This window comes from Seriola aureovittata, chromosome 7 (assembly GCF_021018895.1).
Source record: "Seriola aureovittata isolate HTS-2021-v1 ecotype China chromosome 7, ASM2101889v1, whole genome shotgun sequence".
NCBI lineage: Eukaryota > Metazoa > Chordata > Actinopteri > Carangiformes > Carangidae > Seriola > Seriola aureovittata.
In genome coordinates this window covers 11,236,633-11,255,975 of record NC_079370.1, presented here as the reverse complement: position 1 = coordinate 11,255,975, position 19,343 = coordinate 11,236,633, and the positions used below count along the sequence as shown (strand labels likewise).

The 19,343-nt window shown below is 40.7% G+C and overlaps 3 protein-coding genes across 5 annotated transcripts; 2 read left to right on the top strand and 1 right to left on the bottom strand.

Moving 5' to 3' along the window:
• The first annotated feature begins 133 nt into the window (after positions 1 to 133).
• Positions 134 to 5,313, top strand: m6pr (mannose-6-phosphate receptor (cation dependent)). The gene is made up of 7 exons (XM_056380328.1): positions 134 to 458; positions 1,897 to 2,069; positions 2,254 to 2,411; positions 2,656 to 2,765; positions 3,119 to 3,249; positions 3,336 to 3,462; positions 3,558 to 5,313. Exons 1-7 carry the CDS (start codon positions 453 to 455, stop codon positions 3,678 to 3,680), a joined length of 828 nt encoding a protein of 275 aa, XP_056236303.1. The 5' UTR covers positions 134 to 452; the 3' UTR covers positions 3,681 to 5,313.
• Positions 5,314 to 6,409: 1,096 nt separating this feature from the next.
• Positions 6,410 to 12,889, top strand: phc1 (polyhomeotic homolog 1). 3 transcript variants are annotated; one of them, XM_056380209.1, is made up of 14 exons: positions 6,410 to 6,546; positions 7,549 to 7,670; positions 7,810 to 7,920; positions 8,016 to 8,093; positions 8,184 to 8,327; positions 8,587 to 8,760; positions 8,880 to 9,629; positions 9,725 to 9,860; positions 9,991 to 10,169; positions 10,293 to 10,356; positions 10,475 to 10,562; positions 10,817 to 10,988; positions 11,576 to 11,813; positions 11,901 to 12,889. In XM_056380209.1, exons 2-14 carry the CDS (start codon positions 7,554 to 7,556, stop codon positions 12,050 to 12,052), a joined length of 2,403 nt encoding a protein of 800 aa, XP_056236184.1. In that variant the 5' UTR covers positions 6,410 to 6,546; positions 7,549 to 7,553; the 3' UTR covers positions 12,053 to 12,889. The 3 variants fall into 3 exon arrangements, with proteins under 3 accessions (XP_056236184.1, XP_056236185.1, XP_056236183.1); XM_056380210.1 differs by having other exon boundaries at positions 6,523 to 6,615; positions 8,016 to 8,081; XM_056380208.1 differs by having other exon boundaries at positions 6,523 to 6,615.
• Positions 12,890 to 13,032: 143 nt separating this feature from the next.
• On the bottom strand, positions 13,033 to 18,717 carry styk1b (serine/threonine/tyrosine kinase 1b). Its single transcript, XM_056380294.1, has 10 exons — positions 18,014 to 18,717; positions 17,084 to 17,139; positions 16,707 to 16,877; positions 15,569 to 15,901; positions 15,273 to 15,454; positions 15,059 to 15,133; positions 14,564 to 14,772; positions 14,389 to 14,429; positions 13,830 to 13,926; positions 13,033 to 13,713 (listed from the first exon to the last, which is right to left on the bottom strand). Exons 2-10 carry the CDS (start codon positions 17,136 to 17,138, stop codon positions 13,521 to 13,523), a joined length of 1,356 nt encoding a protein of 451 aa, XP_056236269.1. The 5' UTR covers position 17,139; positions 18,014 to 18,717; the 3' UTR covers positions 13,033 to 13,520.
• Between the last annotated feature and the right edge of the window lie 626 nt (positions 18,718 to 19,343).

The following is a 19,343-nucleotide window of genomic DNA, read 5'->3' as shown; positions in this document are numbered from 1 at the left end:
CTTTTATTCCTCCACTAATATTGAACTGGGCAGCTCTCGGGTCAGCTGATGCGGGTGTGCGGGTTCAGCCGCAGCTCATTGGTCGCGCTTCATATGGACGGTCACATGCGCGCGCGTGAATGTGTATGTTTAGTTTCACTTCCGCACTCCGCTACTGTCTGTAGCCTGTTAGCCTCTTGGGCATCCATCTCTCACATTTTTGGGAAGAGCACGTTAATTATCACGGACAGAAAAACGTGCAGCCTATGACTCCTGACTACATTCAGATGAACTTTTTTTCGTCTGCATAACGAAATAAGAAGCTTTATTCCTTTTAAAGTCAACCAGGAAGCGACGTTAGCGTGAGGAAGCTCACTACATCATCAACTGGCTACATTTTAAACATGTCAGCCTTTATGTAAACCTGTAACTGACAAAGGAGCTTTCCCCACTTGTTCACAGTAGGAGAAGTCATGAAGGTAGGTGCACGATGTAGCTGATAGTTGAACTCTGTGCAGCTTTTCTTTTCTTTTTCTTTTTTTTTTTTTTTTACCTGACTGCGTTTCCTCAGGAAAACTTAATGCCTCGTGTTGAGAGGAACAGACATTTTACATACACATATGTTTACTTTCAAAACTAAGTAATTTCCAATTACATGAACAGTTTATACAGTTCTTATTCTATTTGTTCTGAACTTAGATATTGTAGAATACACTGAAAATAGTTTTTCCAAAAAATGTGCTGCTACTTTCCTCCCAATTTTTTTTTTTTTTTTTAAATTCAGGAAGCATTTAAATGAGTGCACATGTTACTTTTACTCAGTAGCAGAGCTGCAGCGATGAGATGATTAATCAAATAATCGACACATAATATAATAATTGATAATCCATTTAAGATTTTATATTTTGCACGTCATATGAAAGTAATGAATATCTGTTGGTGCAGGAATTGTTGGTCAACCTAGGATGTGGCAAATTATACAAACTAATTTGGACATCTTGTGGCCAAAACTATTACTGACCTGGCTGACTGACTAGTTGTGGCCCTAGTCAGTAGGAGTATTTGTAATTCTAACTAGTGCTGAAATAATATCAGCAATTCAGTGTTTAATTTATATTATATTTTATATTTATTTTTATGACAAAAATGCCAACATTCACAGGTTCAAGATTATCAAATGTGAAGATTAATGGTAATGTGGAATAAATTAAATATAGCAGCAGTACTTCTTGCAATTGAATTTTGAATGATCAGAAATAGTAAGTGAATGATACGGATAAAACGCATCGTAAATCATATGAAATACCTCACAAACTAAGATATCACATTGACACAAAATGCCATAACTTCATTATGTGGATTATGTTTACAATTAACAATTATTTTCCTGTGTGATTAATATCCTGATTATTTTCTCAGATGACTGATTAATCAGTAATTCCTTTTTTTTCTTTTTTTTAATAAAGTTTTTAAAAAATTTTAAAATATCAGAAACATCCCATTATAGTTTTCATGAGGCATATTCAGATTGTTTGTTTTGTTCTTTGTCATAATCATATGACAAAGAAAAGCAGAAAATCATCAAATTTGTGAAACTGGAATCAACAGATTTTTTGCATTATTGATTGAGAAATGACTGAAACTGAACCTAATATGAAAATAAATGCTCAGTTAATCACTTGATTAATTCCTTTCAGCTCTAAAACAGATTGTGATGATAGTACCACCATAATTATACTACCATAGTATAAACGATATTGAAAGAAGTCTCTGATGATATGCTGTCTAACCCTAATGTCAAATGAATAGAAAGTAATTATATTTGAGAATCGCTTGCTCAGTGATAAATAAAATAACAGTCTTTCTTTTGAAAAAGTCAGCGTGTTAATGAAGTTTTTCTTGTAACATCTGTTCCAGGTGTTCAGAAGTCCCGGTGGAAGGCCCTTCCTGGTGTGGACCCTGGCGGTTCAGCTGGTCCTGTGTGGGAGTTGGGTGTCCGCTGCTGAGAGCGTCAACAGCTGTAAACTGCTCGCTAACTCTTCGTCAGAGTGGACTGTCCTCAAGCGACTAGAGCCACTCGCCAATAAGAAGTAAGAAATTACTTTGTATCTGCATATTCAGTGTCAGCGATATAACAGCAGATTGTTTTTGGATTGCCTGTTATCGCTCAGCACATATTGAATGTGTAATCCAGCCTTGACAGAAGAATTTTGCCTATTAATACTTCACCATTCAGTGTTGAGTTTTTACTGGGATGTGTTCTCATGTTGACAGCTTTACAGTAGAAGACGAGAGTTACAGATATGTGTTCCAGTTGTGTGGCGATGCAGGGGGCGTTCCAGGAGCTGGGCTTATTCAAATGGACAAAAAGGAAACGGGAAAGAAACAAACTGTGATTGGCATGTATAATGCAACACAAGCCATTGGAGGAAGTAAGTTCCTGCAGAATACAAGAATTTCACCCTAATTTACACTGACTTTGTTTTGGTATCTCACATGACACTTTTGCATGACGTGATGGATTGTTAACCATTCTAAAACAGGGATCTTAGGTTGCAGGATTATGTTTTTGAGACAAACTATAAGAATAATCAGTCTGAAGTCAGTCTGTAGAATAATCAGTCTTTCATGTGGTGCTTTAGTTCAGTATTGTATCTTTTTTCCCTGCCCTTCCAGGTGACTGGGTGATGTTGATCTACGGAAATGGCGACACATATAAAGATCACTGTAACAAGGAAAAGAGGAGGGCCATTGTTATGATCTCTTGCGACAGGAAGAAGGACATGGTAAAAGAAATACAGATGGCTTTTAGATCACCAGATGTGAGAAACAAAACTACTGGTTGTTTTAGATCAAAATTACACTGCATTAAAAAAAATACAAGGGGCTGCGTTGGTGCTGGAGCGTTGCTTCAGGTACCATTATGAAGGTGAAATTTGATTAAAAAATTTCAATCAGGATCAACTCTCTGGTTTCATTGACATAAATAATCGGACTACATTTTTTTCACACACTGCTCACAGGAGTCTGAACGCAGCCTAATGCTCCTCCCAAAAGTCATGTAGTCTTGCACCTTGTCTCCTTTTCTAAATGTGTGTTACCTTTCACTTACCTTTGTCTCCTTCTGTCTCACTTCCAGGGAAACCTGGAGGTGGTTCTGGAGGACAGGAGTCGGGGGGAGCAATGTTTCTACTTGTTTGAGCTTGACTCCAGTGCGGTGTGCCCAGCTATTGAGTCCAATCTCAGCACTGGCTCCATACTACTCATCATGTGCGTAAAGACAGTCTGTAGTGACACAAAACCCCTTAATGTTGCAGCATAAATATTCAGTGATCATAAATTCTCTCTTCTTTCAGTGGGTTCAGTATTCTGGGTGTTTACTTAATTGGAGGTTTCCTCTACCAACGGCTGATTGTTGGAGCCAAAGGGATGGAGCAATTTCCCAATTATGCCTTCTGGGTGGAGATTGGCAACCTGACAGCAGTAAGCATGATCCACTTGATAAATAACATCAGTACACACTCAAGATGATGTGTTTTTGTTTTAAATTCATAAGAAACTTTACCTCTCCCTTACAGGATGGGTGTGACTTTGTGTGCCGCTCACGGAATCGAGAGGAATCCCCAGCTTACAGGGGGGTGGCCCCTGAAACTTTAGCGGAAGAGCCAGAAGAGAGAGATGACCACTTACTACCTATGTGACCTCAATATGTCAGAACAGAATGGGACAGAATTTTTCACTGTGTGACGCAGTTTACTCTTTCACAGGTTAGATGAAATTACTGCTAGACACAAGTCTGTTATGGCTTGAGGGTTTAGGTCAGGACCTCCTCACACATTTGTGTGTGTATCAGACTTGTGCCTAGGGTAACTACTGATGATCTGCTTGTGTCTTAAGAGGACATGTTACTCCACGGGGCTGACAGACTTGTCTTCTCTCTAAACCATGCATTTCATTGATGTCAGACAAATGAGTAATTCATCCAAGATTGTAAAGTGACAATAAAGAACAACTCTTCTTCCATGGAAATCTGACACAAAAGGCAGAGGTTAAGAAGTTGGATTTCTACGTGATCTAAACTTAATGACATACTGTTCATCTTTTTTGCTTGGCTAATTATTGATGTTGTTTGACATGTGTACAGGTTGCAACAAGCTGTTCTTCCTGGGGTCCTGGTTGTGCACTGACAGTTGCAGGTTACTAAACTCACGAGTGCTTTTGCTTGTGTAATTTGGCTTTAATCCGTTTGTTTTGTTTTGAAAGTATAGAATATGAGAATGTAAACACTTAATTTTACTGTGACTATTCTTACAGCATTGCTACACAAATGGAAATCACTGCAAAAACCATAGATGAATTTCACTTTAAGTTTGCCCCTTTGCCTTTTTCCCACAATGTAGGGAAAAGCTTCTACATCAATGCTTATATTTCCCAAAAATGGTTTTACTAAAGTCGGCTTCCTGAGCTTGACAGTTGTAACTTCCCATCCTCCTCTCTTAAATGTTCGTCACAAAGTTCAACAATGCTATTAAATTCCTAAACTAAAACTACCTTACTAATACTACTGTAAGAGATTCCTAAGTGAATTCTGCTATTCATAATTTACGATTTCGAAAAGTATAGTACATACATAGAATATGTATTTGTATTTCTCATAGAATAGAAGAACATTCACTGCAAAAGAAAAATGTTCATTTTCACAAAGCTCCTCAATAATGAATATTATAGTGGGCAAATTAATCTCTGCCTACATGATAAAATTGACCCAGACACCAGATACACTGCTAGGTTCACACACCACCCTTACAGTCTGTAGACTCATGTTTGACCAAATACTCAGGCTGCTTTGTGCCTGATATATTGCTTCTTTAGCAAGATACATAAGATACGTAGCAATGAAAGCACTTCTTTAATTCTCTTGTATCAATATAGCAGTAAAAATGTTATAGTTCTGAGGATATCAATAATGAGGTTTCTAATATTTTTACATAAATCTATTCAAATTATTCATGCTGCTATGGACTAAAGCAGGCTTTTTGAACTTGATGGGAAAATTATGTTAGTAGGTGTCAGTGAAATTTAAGTTACTATCAGTGTGAGCACTTGTGTGAGAACTGTTTGTTTTCTGTCATTTGCCTTTTTGTCTTTATTAATGTTGATATTTCTTTGCTTAATTCAGCGAATTATACTCTGTTTGAAATGGTTACACCTGTGGTTGTATTGAACTGAACAGCCTCTAGATTGATGTAATAGCCTGTTTGGTTCAAGGATGACTTCAAATCACACAACTTTCAGTTTGTTTCTGATTGCATTAAAAAATACAATATGAAACTAGTTTCTAGTTTATTTATGATCATTGTGTTGATGAACTCTTTACACACCAAAGTACACTGGAGTTTGTTTTAATAAAAACATTATATGCACAATATATTTTTATTGGCAATTTACTGTATTTTAAATTAACCTATGATAAAGATCTTTGATAGGGTTGAGCAGTGTTATTGACCATAAACCTGGTCTTGGTAGATGTTTCAGGGAAAAGAATCTGCTTTACCAGGTTCCTTTATCAGTGGTTCTTAAACCAGGCCCAAAGACTAAAAACACACAATTACCCAGAAATCTTTATCACAGAGTAACATGGCTACAAAGATTTTACAACTCATTTAGTGTGCTGAGCTAGGAGACTCGCTTTGTGTTGTGAAAGGCTTACATGAAAAAACATTTTTAAACAGTCTTCACTATGTGCAATTTTAGATAATGTACTTTAGGGGGATTGCTATGAGATCAAAGTAGATAATTATGACAGGAAGAAAATGTAGGCCAATAACAGGGCATTGCCTAGGCTACTACTGGGCATAAAACTCAACTCGCTCATCACATCCAGTGCAGCAACACCTCATCAATCGAACAATGCCAATGTTATTTTCTATATTTACGCTGCATTCTGTTTTCTTATTGTACAAATAAACCTTCTCAAAACATTCTCATTTGTTTTAGTGTTTCTTCCCCTGTGTAAAAGACACCTATGGGGTAGCATCCAACCAGTCTCTGTGACGCACCACAAAGTGTAGAACATGTTATCAGAAAAGGAGGATATGATGGAGGAAATGCAAAGATTTTCTGATGAGAGGAAGAGAGTTAAAGGAGATACTGGAGTGGGTTGGAAGTAAACAGAACAGAATATGCTTCGTAAACTTCGTGGGGGAAAGTAAAACAGGACTGATGTTAAAAGTTTATTAGACGGGACAATGTAGGAGCTGACTGAATCCAGAGGATGGCAGTAATATGACCAGCGGCCGTTACTGAGGAAGAAGAAGAAGAAGAAGAAGAAGAAGAAGAAGAAGAAGAAGAAGAAGAAGAAGAAGAAGAAGAAGAAGAAGAAGAAGCCGCAGAAGAAGAAGAAGAAGAAGAAGCAGCAGAAGCAGCAGAAGCAGAAGCAGAAGCAGAAGCAGAAGAAGAAGAAGAAGAAGAAGAAGAAGAAGAAGAAGAAGAAAAAGAAGAAAACCTGTGAGGGGCGGGGTTTTGTTGGAGGCAAAAATCCTAAAAGGGGCTGTCGTTATTTTTCAGGTAAAACCAAGATCGGAATATAAAACTAATTGCTTATAACTCTGAAAAGAACAGAAAAGTCATTGAGAGGTACACACCCGAGCACGCCGAAAACCATTAAATGTTAACTTCATGCAGTAGTGAAAGCTGGATAGATGCTAGCTTTATACCTGCTAGCATTGCTAGTCGGTTAGCCTATAAACTAACGCTGCATCTTTTATGTCAGTAAACGTTAGTGTTAGCAACAACCCGACGGATCTTCTACTTGCATTTAACACTTCTGCACTCGGCCTTTTTTCTAGCACCGTTACAAAAGTTAATATATTTTTATTATGACATGTCAGACTTGTGTTTGGGGAAAGCTAACTAGCAAAGTCCATTGTAGTTAGCCACAGCTGGCTAGCCTCTGTCTTACTTTGTGTTTATGAGCTTTCCTCCATGTTGTTCTTTCTCTCGTATCCATCTATCATGTTGACAACTGCTGTGTTAATGAAAATACCACAACGCTCCTGCTCGCCACCATCAGTAGCCAAACCGGGTCAGCGATAACGTCTGCCAAGCTCTTAAGTAGTTACAACTCTGTGCAGGGGTGTAGCTGGCTGTGATTTATTGACTCTCTGTAAGAGTAATCCCAGGCACCTCTGTTTATATATAACGAACCCAGTACTGGAAACTTTGAGGTAATACTCCTGCAGTGGGACCCTAGAGGTTTCACCACGTATCACTCCATTTATGCCAGCAGTGCCTGTGAGACATTTGAAACCCACTGTTTTAAGTTTTTTTTCTATGTACTGAAGCTATAATAACTGATCATTTGAGTTTTCATATGTAAATCTGTTTGAGCTAGTTATTTTTCTTCAAATTATTTTTAGTATGTGGTTCCAGGGAGGGGTACTAAATTGCATATTCAACAAGTTTTTCTGCCTAGATATTTACAGTTTAAAAGTTATGCTGTAGAAGTAGAAGCAGTTGTTATGTATAGGGCACAAGCGTTCTGTCACAACTGCTTTTGGTTTTGTGCAGCAAACATGGATGCAGGTGAAGACCAAAACACAGGCACCACCAATGGAAATCCTCAGACAAGTGGGAACTCGCGTGCACCCCAGATAGCCCACATGTCTCTATATGAGAGACAGGCTGTACAGGTGAGAGTTTGTGTGCATAAAATAAAGCACGGGTATGATGAGAAGACTAATGTTTCATATATTGAATTGTTAATAATATGTAAATGTAGATACTTATAAATTATTCTTAAACAGTCTGTGTATGTGTGTCTGTGTTTAGGCTCTCCAAGCACTGCAAAGACAGCCAAATGCAGCTCAGTACTTTCAGCAGCTCATGCTGCAGCAGCAGATCAATAGTGCCCAACTCCATAACTTGGCTGCTGTGCAACAGGTAACCATAATAATGACAGAAAAAAATAGGTAGTACAAAAGTATGGTCAGCAGAAACATCACGCTCCATCTATGTGATTTCTCTCTTTAAACCAGGCCACCCTTGCAGCTAGTCGCCAGTCCAATACCCCGAGTAACAGCATGTCCCAGGCGCCCACCACAGTGAGTTTTCATGTCAGTCATTTTGGAATGATCAGTCACACAGCTTATTTATGAAAATAGTCGGCAGTTTTGGTTAAAAACTTAATTTTCTGTTCTTCCCAGGTCAATCTAAGCACCACATCTGCAGGTGGGACAATGACCAATCCCCGTCCCCATGGGCCAGTCACCTCTGCAACAACTCCAGCTCTCAACCAGTCGGTGTTACTGAGTGGAAACTCGGCAGGACAGGGACAGATGTATCTTAGAGTGAGTTAAAATTTTATCTTGCACTGTGTCCATTTTTGGCAATAATCTCTGAAAAAGCTTGTATGTTTGGTGTTCCAAAGATCTAATTGGGTATTAATGATAGTGGATAATAACTTGAAAGAGCTGTTTGACAATAAAATAATATTGACAATAATCATCAAAATTGATGGCGTCATTAAATATTCAATGTAGTTAAGAAGTCTTTCACAGAAATATTTGGTGTTTACAAGATTGATCATTTGTCCTGTTCCTCACACAGGTCAACCGCTCTCTCAGGGCTCCCCTTGCTTCTCAGCTCATCTTTATGCCTGGTGGTACAGCAACAGCTACTGTAGCAACAGTTGCCCAGACACAGCCGCAGCAGCAGCAGCAGCAGCAACAACAGCATGAAGTTGCTCCTACCACTGCCAGTGCGCAGTCTGACAATGATCAGGTTTGAGTACCATTACCTACCTGTAATGTTAAGTCTGAGCCATTTAAAGTCATACAGTCCTCAAAATTTGATTTCTCAAATGCATTTCACCACAATCTACACCTTTCTTCATGTCCCAGGTGCAGAACCTGGCGCTGCACTGTGCTTCCACTCCCAGAGCAGTTGCTGTCAAGTCTGAGCTTCCAGAGAGGAAAGATGCTGCCAGCTTTCCTCTTGGTCAACAGCAGCAGACTTTCCCCCAGACAGCTCAGCAGCAGCAAGTACAACCACAACAGCAACAACAAATGGCCAAACCTAACTTTACTCAGCAGTCCACCCCCAAGACTATGACTGTAAAAACTGGAAACCAGGCGGCAATGACTGTTACTCCTGCTGCGTCTGTAGCTCCCTCCTCCACCTCCTCTCCAGCACTCCCTCTCTCCCAGCTCCTCCTTTCCCCCTCTGCTGCCCCTGTGATCTTGGTGCCCACCTCAAATGTTCCTACCTCCACCCAGGGCTACCCAATCGGCTCAGTGGCCCCAAAAGCCAACGTCAACACGCAGACTCTGGTGGTGCAGCCGCTACAACAGGCCAGCACTACCGCAGACAAAGGCCCTGTGCCTATCCAGCCCAAGACAGCTCAGGGACACCGTTTACCTGTGCAGCTGCCTCCTAGACACCCACCTCCCATTCTTCCAGCACCACCTAACAACAGCCAGGCCAGCACTGGGGGGCACAACCCTCCCCACATCCCTGTGCAGCTGGTGGGAGCCAGGCAGGGCTTAGCAGGAAATGCACAGGCTGTAGCCCTTGCACAGGCACGGAGCAGCACAGCCCCGGAAAACACAGCTGGTGGGAATGTTAATGCGGTCTTCAACAGCAGCGCTATGGTAAGACAACTGGAAGGATGCGCTTAGTGACACTGACACTGTTTTGGGTAAGAATTCTAACACCTTCTGCTGCTTTTTTCTTCACGTACCATCAGACAAAGCCTCCCAATGGCTCTCTGAAGAGAAAATCAGACTGTGATGCTCCAAATGAGATGGCAACAGAATCTTCAGACTCTGCACCAATGAAAGATTCTGCTCCTCCCTTATCCCCTGCCCCTACAAAGGACTCAGGTCTGTCGATTTTGTCATCTCCAAATCAAGCACAAATTATTTGTAGCAACACCTGCAAATTGTGACCATGAATCTTGAAATCTGGTTAAAAATTTATTCTGTCCCCTGTTTGTTTCAATCCTGAATTTAGCTCCTCCTGTAGCCGCTGCATTCTCATCTCCTCCCACCCTATCCTTACCTCTGCCCTTGTCAAGAGTCGGGCATGGGGACAAGGAAAGAGCGCCTGTTCCCCAGGCAGTGGTCAAACCTCAAGTTCTCACCCACCTCATAGAGGGCTTTGTCATTCAGGAGGGAGCTGAACCCTTCCCTGTAAGGCTGCTCTGCCATGAAAGCACACATTTCATATTAAATGCGATCTTAGGTTTGAATAATATTGACTGCACTTTTCTGTGATAACATTCCTTACTGTCTGGCTAATATTTGATGTGACAGGTGGCTGGACTCCTCAAAGACAGAGATTTTGCCCTGGTAGGCCGCTCTGAAAACGGACCTCCTTGTAAGTGGTGGAATAAGATTTATTTTTTGATGATCAAGTATGATAACCATTAACGACTTTGTATGGTGATAATTTTACTAAATGTAATGGGGTTTTATCCTTTCCTCTTCCTCTCCAGTGTTGAAATGTGAATACTGTGGAAGCCTCGCTCCAGCCAGCCAATTCAGAGGATCAAAGAGGTTCTGTTCAAATACTTGTGCTAAGAGGTAGGATTTCCACTAACATCCCCAAGCTTCCCTATTCAGCATAATTTAACTTTATTTTGTGCTGTCTTGTATAAAATAAACTAAAAACTCTATGAGCTTCACTAATGAAGTACCAAGAGTTAGCAGGTTTTCATTCCAGCCAACAACTGTACCCAGTGATGCCACTGATTAAGCACCTTGTCCACATTGGTCGTTTGGTTGGAGTAAAAATCCAAATGTTTTCCTGAGTATTGACTGTGCTCTGCTATCCACAGGTATAATGTAAGTTGCAGCCAACACTTCAAGACAAGCAGGGGGAGAAGTGGTGCAGGACTGGCATCGCCTCCAGCACCCACTGAGAGCGCTGCGAGGCGCAGGGGCCCCTCTCGCAGGAACAGTTCTAATATCGCCTGTAATAAATTATCAAGCAGGCATCTACCTGTCAAGGTAAGCTCCGCTGTTCGAAGGGTGAGGTTGGAAATATTCTGCTTTTCCTGTTGTCAGCAAATCCCATGAAAAAATCAAAACAGCAATGAATTAATCCAACTAACAAGTATTTTCTGTTTATCTAAAGCTGGGTGTGGTTAGACATCCATTTTTTCATTGTACATTGATTTTAAACAACAACTTGTAAAAACACACCAGTGAGCCACATGCTCCTTTATTGCAATGAACACCGGCTCTATAGTGTATTTTGAATCAATCCCACGTACACTTTGCTGCTGTAAATACTCACTAGAGCACCAAATGTGTACTACTCCGCTGATGAAAATAGTCCCTAACAAATGCACTATTTACTTCTGTTTAAGTAACATTTGCAAAGAAAACTACAGTGCCCAGCTGTTCATAGGAAATCATTTAACATTTTCTTTAAAATGAAACTTAATATTTGTGACCCGTCTTTATAAATATTTAAGTAACAGCATTGGGAGTCAGACTAACACACTGGATGGTTTTATACCATGTCACTTTATTGCCAGCAAATTGTTTTATCGTTGGCTTTTGTATCTGAATTTCCGCTATTTTGGGTGCAGTGTCACTCTGAGTCCAGTCGCTCAGAGGACGTGTCAAGCGATGGAGAAGAGGAAGAGGACGATTCTCCGTCACTTTCCCCAAGCTCTTCACACTCCTGCTCTCGAGCTGACCACAGCGCTCCTCAGTCTGACAGCTCAGCTCCTGGTAGCCTCCCACTGGAGGGCGCCAACTTTCTCTCGGCAACTCCTGCTCAGTGGAGCGTTGAAGAAGTCTGCAGGTTCATTTCTTCACTTCAAGGTTCGTGCTCAGTGATTGAAGTCTTAGCCGTGACTCCTGGTCTGTTTTCGTGCTAGTTGTATCATCTTGTCTTTCTGTTGCGCTCAGGTTGTGAAGAGCTGGCTGCCCAGTTTCTGTCACAGGAAATAGACGGGCAGGCTCTCCTGCTCCTGCGAGAGGACCATCTCATCTCCACCATGAATATTAAGCTGGGTCCTGCTCTCAAGATCTGTGCCTCCATCAACAGCCTGCGTGAGTGATGAAGTCAGTACTTGAGAGGCACACGGGGATCGTTTTCTCATTGATAATTCCTCACTGAAATCAATACCTGGACTTGCTCCTCTGTTAGTAAGAATTTAAAACCTAAGACTGAGATCTCCAGGGACAGTATGGATGTCTTTTTTTTTTTTACAAAATAATGGTGCTACATCAGTCATGCAGAGACATGGGGATGGACAGTTTACTTTCTGGACATTGAATGTGCAAAAAACATGTTGTATGCATACTGTTATGTCTGAGTGGTGTGCATGGGCAGTCTGAAATACCCCTGTCAGTAGTGTTTGTCACTTTTTTTCTGTCGTTGTTTTGTATGTATACTATACGCCAGCCTGCAGTAATCGGTGCTAGGTCTTCTAGCTGGGACGGTTCACCCGTTGGGTTAAAAAAAAAAAAAAAAAGGAAAAAAAAAAAGAAACGTTGCCTTCTTGCTGTATCTCAAACGGTGCTTTAACTTTAGTGATATGATTTCTGATGTCAGCAACAGTCACTTCATTTAAATGTCTTAGTCTTGTAGTAGTTATTTGTTTTTTTTCACCATAGATGTTCAATCCAGGCTCCAATCACATCGAGCTAAGGACACTCCAAAAGCCTGGCATTTTAATTAGTTCATTTTACCAGTTATTAAAAGTTTAGTTTTATATCTTTTCCATTTTGTACTACAATCGAAATTATTTTTTCATGGATACAATATAGTTTTAGTAGCTTTAATCAACCTAACTACCTGAAAATAGGTATTCCTCATGGTTTGCTCTCTCAAGGGCTGAGTGGAAGTGCTCTGTGTATGCAGTACTACCAATAAACAATACCTGTTACTGGAAGTATTTGTGTATACATTTATTACCCCCAACACATCCACGTGAAAAAGAAAAGGTCATTCCAGGCCCCATAATGATTATTTATTCAAATGTAAACAGTTCAGTTCATTTCTTGCTTAAAGCTATCTGTCTCCGTGAACTGAGCTTATAGAGAAAACATTGAGTGTATTAATAATTCAATCGCATTATGTCCTTCATTTCCACAGCTCTGCCTGATACGGAATAATACAAAAATGTAGTAATAACATATTAACTTTTAATATACATTGGCTTTAGGATGTAAACATGTAAAATATCATATATTTACAGTATCAACTACAAGTTCAGGATGCAGCAGCTGTATGTTTATCAAGTTTACATATCTTAAAAGTCTACTAGATGTATTTCCCCACAGTTGAGGTCTTGGATTAAAATGCATGTTTCCCAAAAGTAAATAACTTATTTAACACATAAGACTTTTCATCATTTTTGTTGCATGGACCTGAAGTATGAGCATACATAAATTTCAGTGCCCAAAGCACTTGTAAACAGATCTTGAAACACTTTTATTGCACCTGAAAGACTTGTGTAGGAAAAGTGCACCACTAGAGTGTTTGAGAAATAGTGCAATTTGTTTTTCTGGCACTAGCAGTGCTCAGAAAACAGTGTAGCTGTTTGTTTCCCCATATCCTGCTTCCTGCAGGTACCGCTCGATGTTAACTGTCCCAGGCACCTTGAGGAGTTTGTCAGAGGCGTTCTTCTCTCCTGAGAGGAGCTTTCGGCTCACGTCAGCCAGGGAGGGACGATCTTGATCTTTCCAATGGCAGCAACCCTTAATGATGGAGTACCTGAGAGAGAGAGAGAGAGAGAGAATAGTCTGAACTTTAGAGTATACTTGTTAATGGGAGAAGTTCTTTAGTCAACGAGTTGCTTCCGGTTAGGTGTGTATTATCTGGATACTCACAGCGTGTTGGAGCAGTTGGAAGGTTTTTTCAGACTTTTCCCTCGTTGATGAAACTGAAGAAGTTCATTAACTGAGATTTCTGCAAACGGAGCTTCACCTGGAGAGAAAACAGTAAATGTAGGAGGTAAGAATGGGAGATATGGATAACATCCTCTATGTACTTTTACATTGTGATATCAGTGTATTATGTGTAGTATAATATATTTCCTGGAAAATCGCTATAGAAACTCTTTACGGATAGAAGCGCAAAGTCCATCATCCAGCAAATTAGATAACTTACAGATGAAGGTACTTTAACATGTTTATGCAAAAATCCTATTCAAATCCAATATTGACATAAAGTAGTCCTGTTTATTGATTTTCAACATTGCCTATAAATGCCTAATGCAACCAGAGATATTGCATTGGAGTGAACGAGAGTGTAAATGGTTTGGGAAAATGTCACTGTGTTCAGAAATGAACATTTTCAGTCTCAGTATGTATTTATATTGCCAACCTAAGTAAGTACACTCATCCATTATTAATAGTCTGTTTTCTGAGAGGTTACAGGTGAACTTACCCAGTGTTGCCATTTCATACAGTAAGATGCCAAATGACCAGCTAGACGGGGACACACATAGGCAAGTAACGGTTAGCCCGCCACTAAGTAAATGTTCTTAATAGTAAACACACAGAAGATGCATTTCATGTCAACGTTTAATAAGTTAGTGAATGGAGGCATAAAAAAAACTCACATGTCACTGCTCTGACTGGCAGGCCTCTTGGCTAACACCTCTGGTGCCTGCCATTTCTTCATGCTGGGATCATCCCTCTGAGTGACTCCCTGGTTCTTCCTCGTGTAGACCCCATGCAGACCCCAAAGCTTGGCCGTGAACTCCTTGCTGACCAGTACGCCGTGGGCACGGAGGTTTCCGTGGACAAGGTCTTTGCTGTGTAGGAACTCCTGATTGGGCAACAAGACAAAGGTGTCCCAGGATTAAGCAGATAAGTCTGTGCAGTTAATGTCACCTCTCCCATCTTTGCCGCACAGGAACTGCATTTTGAGAGCATTTTGGTACTGCTGGGACAGTTCGACAGATTTGAAACATGCAAATGTAAAGGTCATTAAAAATGATAACCAATGACATAAAAGTAGTTTAATTAGTTATGGCTGAGTTATGTCACTAATTTGAAAGTCAAACATGTGGCATTGACAGAAAAGGTGAGGACATAGTTATTAGCATACTGACCAGGGCTGAGGCCACCTGTTTGGCCATGGTAAATATTCGTCTCTCAGTCATCTCACAGGGAGGATCCACATGTTCCTGAAAAAACCAAACACAAGCAAAAATCATATTTTTGTCATTTGAATGCTTTTTAACTTCAGTTATATGGTTTGGTGTTTGAGTTTACGCACACCGGAGTAGTTTCCCCCTTTGTAGAAATAAACCTCACACTTCCTACCTGTCTGCATCTCCACAGGAAGCCGAGCAGGTCTCTGTTCTCCAGCTCCTCCACAACCGTCACCAGAGGAGCCCGCAAGGAGACCACGCCGAGAAGCTCCGGCAGGAATGGATGGGGTCCGAGCTGGGCCAGGAAGGATGCAAAACCCAGGAAGCTGTGTCTTTCTTCGGCGTCAGCCGAATCTGCAGAGGATACAAATGACAGGAAGGTGACGAGAGGGAAAAAGAAACACTGTAGCTGAAGAAGTCAGACGAGAAAGAACCTGCGAATGAGATAATTAAGAGCTCTTTTCTCACCGTTTAAGACCCGCAGTACCACATTCCTGTTTTCCATACGGGCCCTGTAGAGGGACACAGAGGAGTCGGAGCGCACGGAGAAGGCAGAAGGCAGAGGGGAGACCAGGTTGAAGGACTCGGGCAACCTCTGGCGGGGCAACTCCCTGGGCTGGACAATTGGAGTGAAACTAGGCTGGAGGGGCGGTGGGTGGGGGCTGGGCGGGAGAGAGAGTGTGCTCACAGTCATGGACGGGTTTTTTGAGGAGTAGGTGTTTGGGGGGTGGAAGGTGGAGTAGGAACTGGGCATGTCCAGAGCGATGCTTTCATGCTCCAGGACATTGATACCTGGTGGAGCTATGGACAGAGAGTTAAGAGACAGATAGAGAGGGAGAAAGAGAATAATAATTTACGTGAGAAAGGGTAAATAGAACTATTAGTCTTTTTGTGTGTGTTTAAAAATGCCTAAATGAAACTAAACTATATTATACAGTGGACACTAGAACAAGAAAACACACAAATGCTGCTCTGCAGTTTAATATATAAAACCACAGTCCTTATATTTAGCATTTATAAAAAAAAAGTATACAAACATTTGAAAAATGCTTTGTAACACACTATAATGTAGTTCGATGCAGCTATAAGGACATTGTCAACAACAACAACTTTTCCTATAAAAGCATATTTTGTGTATGTATATTTTCATTATAAGATTGTGATGCATTATTGCTCTATTCATGGTGGTTATAGTCGTTGACATTGACTTTAATGAAGACTTATATCTGCTTACCACTCTATTATAGTGTTTAATGAACCATTTATTAAATGTTTGTGTTTAGTGTTGCCCAGCGGCAATAAAAATCTGCATGTCGCACAGCAGCAAAGGAAAAATAAAAGTTTGATACAGGAAAATATATGTGTCAGTGAAAGTGATTCATTTGCAACTTCAGTTTCATCAGTTACCTGGAATAGTGCAAGAAACAGTATAAAAAGTTCAATCTGATCGCTGCTTTGCTGCCAACTGTAAATATCTCACTACACCTCTAGAAAACTGTAAAACTCAATAAATTGCTCATTATTTTAAATATACACAAGGAATCATATTGCTGACTGTTCAAAGCAAACAGTATTCACTTAAACCATGTCTGTTCCAGTGTCTTACCATCGATACCATGCAGCACCCTCCTGGAGGCCGACTTTGAGGCCTGTGGACGGATCCGGTCAACTCTCTCTGGACAAAAGCGCAGCAGTAAGATGAAGACCAGCGTAACCAGGAAGCTGGCCAGCAGCAAGATGGGCACTATGATCACCTCCTGCTCATAGACACGGATCTCTGCAAACAGGAACAGGCACAAGGAAACATCGGTCTTTATAATCACTCACTAATCTCAGAGTAGCATAGCAGACATGTTTGTACAGCGTGTGCTGGTACGTCTGTTCATCTGTCAACATACGTGAACACTTTGGCTTCCAGTGGTCAGACTCAGACAAGGCTAGGGGCCACAATCTTCGACTTCTATCTCTGCTGATAAAACTTACCGCAGATTGTATCTCCATGTTTGCAGTGGGAGTCTGCGTCTGATAATGAAGACATCCTGTCAAATGTAAAAAGAAGATGAGATGAAATGTTGCTGAGAATACTTGATTCGCTTTTGTCGAACTTCATGTTTAGCAGGTTTCTAGTCTTCGATGTGTCTAAATAAATAGATGACCATGATTGAAAACAACAGATAAAGTGATAGTCCTGAACCCCACTTTGTCTCAGGAGCTGAGTCTGTGAATGGTAACATGACTCTCACAGGTAACCGGTATGAGAAGGTGTCTGAGTGAACACGTAACTGAGACAAGGAACTTCAGCTGTTCTTTCACAGCCTCTGAGAGTAAACGTCTTCTTCCTGGTAATCAGAACGAAAACTCTGACACTTCACTGTGTGTTTTTACCTCGAACCTTTTGGCCTCACAGCACACACTTCTGTGGTTGGTCAATCTTAAATATGAAGTAATATTATATGAGCTAGTTTAACCAGAATAGACGTCTTACACCAAAGCTGTATACAGAAAAAACTGCATCCTCTTTACCTGAAGCTGCTTTATGCTTAGATGCAGTGTGCAGGTACAAAAATGACACACAGGGAAACACTTCAACCCTGTGATCTTCCTTTTACATCAGACCCAAGCAGTCTGAAACCTGTTCATCTGCATTTTTTAACACATTAATGCTAGTGTTGTTTTACACACCCAAAGTGCAAACATAAATGTCAAAACAGCACTGGCTCGCATATTCCAACCAATGAAGAAAAACATTTTCTTGATTATCACAGGAGGATTGAAGCCAGAGCGAGACGCACAGATAGAACTTTTATTACATGAAACTCATGCTCCCTCTGCTACTTATTATTATTATGATATGTCATAAAAAAACAGACAGAATGAAAGTGCAACAGAGGAGACATCAAAACAAATCCTTACCTCAGCTCCTTCGGTTGTCTCTTATATCCCAAAGAAAATGTTAGATCCTGTTATTACAGGCTCATGCTTCCCTCCTTCATGCAGTAAGGCACTTTTCATACATTCCTCCCACCTGAATGACGAGTCTGGGTTCTGTCGTGCCGTTCAGCTCTTCATTGTCTTGTTTTTCTCAGGCGATAGTTCAGGCTCAGGGGATCAATGTGCTGCTCTCTGTTTGTCTACGTTCTACCGTCAATGTTTTCTTAACTCCACCCTCCTCACCTGCTCCTTATCCCTCTCCTCTCCTTCCTTTTCTCCTCCTTTCTGTCTCTGTCCTCCCCAGTTGGAGTGGTGATGCACCACACTGATATCCAGGTGTAGTAATCCACAGTCGTGTCCTGTCTTTCTTAAGGTTTCCTCCACCACATTCTGTAATTTGCTTTGTCTTTTGAGGCTGAAATATGTCAGCTGCTTCCAGCCCTGCCTTTCTCCTCTTTGTCTAGGGAAACTGGTCCTGCTGCTCTTGTCATTTTTTCGTTTCCAGCCTTCGGTTAAGCCTGTTTGCCCCACTTAGCCCATTGACTCGTATGACAAGCTCTGTAATCTCTGGAGTGTTTAGTCAGCAGTAATAAACTGCATTTCCTTCCAGGAACAGGTATCAAGCACACATACATAATCCCACTCCTGTCATTTCAGATCATGTATTATTATGACGCGTCACAGGCTTTTCTCCTCAGCAAATAAATAAAAGGAAGTAAAAAATAGAAGCACCAGCTCTCAGGTTCCGAAGCACACATGTAAACGTAAAGATAATAGAGAGTCTGATAAAAAGCAAATGTGTTGCCAAATACTCAGACAACAAGGAAACGTGCAAAACAAAACAATAAAGTGGATTGAAAAATCACTGATTACCCTTTAACGATTGTGATGATGTGTGAGTTTTATTAATGTAATGCAATCTTTTACTAATCAAAAGATGAAACAGAGAGAAATAAAGAATTTAAAGTGTAAACCTAAAACAAATGTGTATTTGTAAAAACTGGAAAATGCACCATTACTTCATATTTAAAGTAGAGAGGCATGGCGCACTCCTCCGCCACTTTTTAATTTAATTTCTTCACTCTTCATTTTTCATCTGTTTTATGTTGTGACACGTGATGCGACCTTGATATTCATGTCACGAACACGGTTTAATCCATCCATCCATTTCCTACACCCACATCCTGTTTAGTGTTGCAGCAGCTGAAGCGTTTCCCAGCTCACATTGGGACAGAGGAGGGTTACACCCCGGACAGATCATCAGTCTACCACGAAGTTGACACAGACAAAAAACCACATACACACCAGCATT

What these genes read in the sequence shown, in the direction of transcription:
- m6pr (XM_056380328.1), top strand. An exon ending in GCGACAGGAAGAAGGACATG is followed by an intron (nt 2,766 to 3,118) that starts GTAAAAGAAATA and finishes TCTCACTTCCAG; the next exon opens with GGAAACCTGGAGGTGGTTCT. An exon ending in AGATTGGCAACCTGACAGCA is followed by an intron (nt 3,463 to 3,557) that starts GTAAGCATGATC and finishes TCTCCCTTACAG; the next exon opens with GATGGGTGTGACTTTGTGTG.
- phc1 (XM_056380209.1), top strand. Translation starts at nt 7,554, where the DNA reads ATGGATGCAGGTGAAGACCAAAACACAGGCACCACCAATGGAAATCCT. An exon ending in ACTTGGCTGCTGTGCAACAG is followed by an intron (nt 7,921 to 8,015) that starts GTAACCATAATA and finishes TCTTTAAACCAG; the next exon opens with GCCACCCTTGCAGCTAGTCG. An exon ending in TCTTCAACAGCAGCGCTATG is followed by an intron (nt 9,630 to 9,724) that starts GTAAGACAACTG and finishes ACGTACCATCAG; the next exon opens with ACAAAGCCTCCCAATGGCTC.
- styk1b (XM_056380294.1), bottom strand. Translation starts at nt 17,138, where the DNA reads ATGTCTTCATTATCAGACGCAGACTCCCACTGCAAACATGGAGATACA. An exon ending in GGTACTGCGGGTCTTAAACG is followed by an intron (nt 15,455 to 15,568) that starts GTGAGAAAAGAG and finishes TATCCTCTGCAG; the next exon opens with ATTCGGCTGACGCCGAAGAA. An exon ending in TCCTGTGGAGATGCAGACAG is followed by an intron (nt 15,134 to 15,272) that starts GTAGGAAGTGTG and finishes TGGTTTTTTCAG; the next exon opens with GAACATGTGGATCCTCCCTG.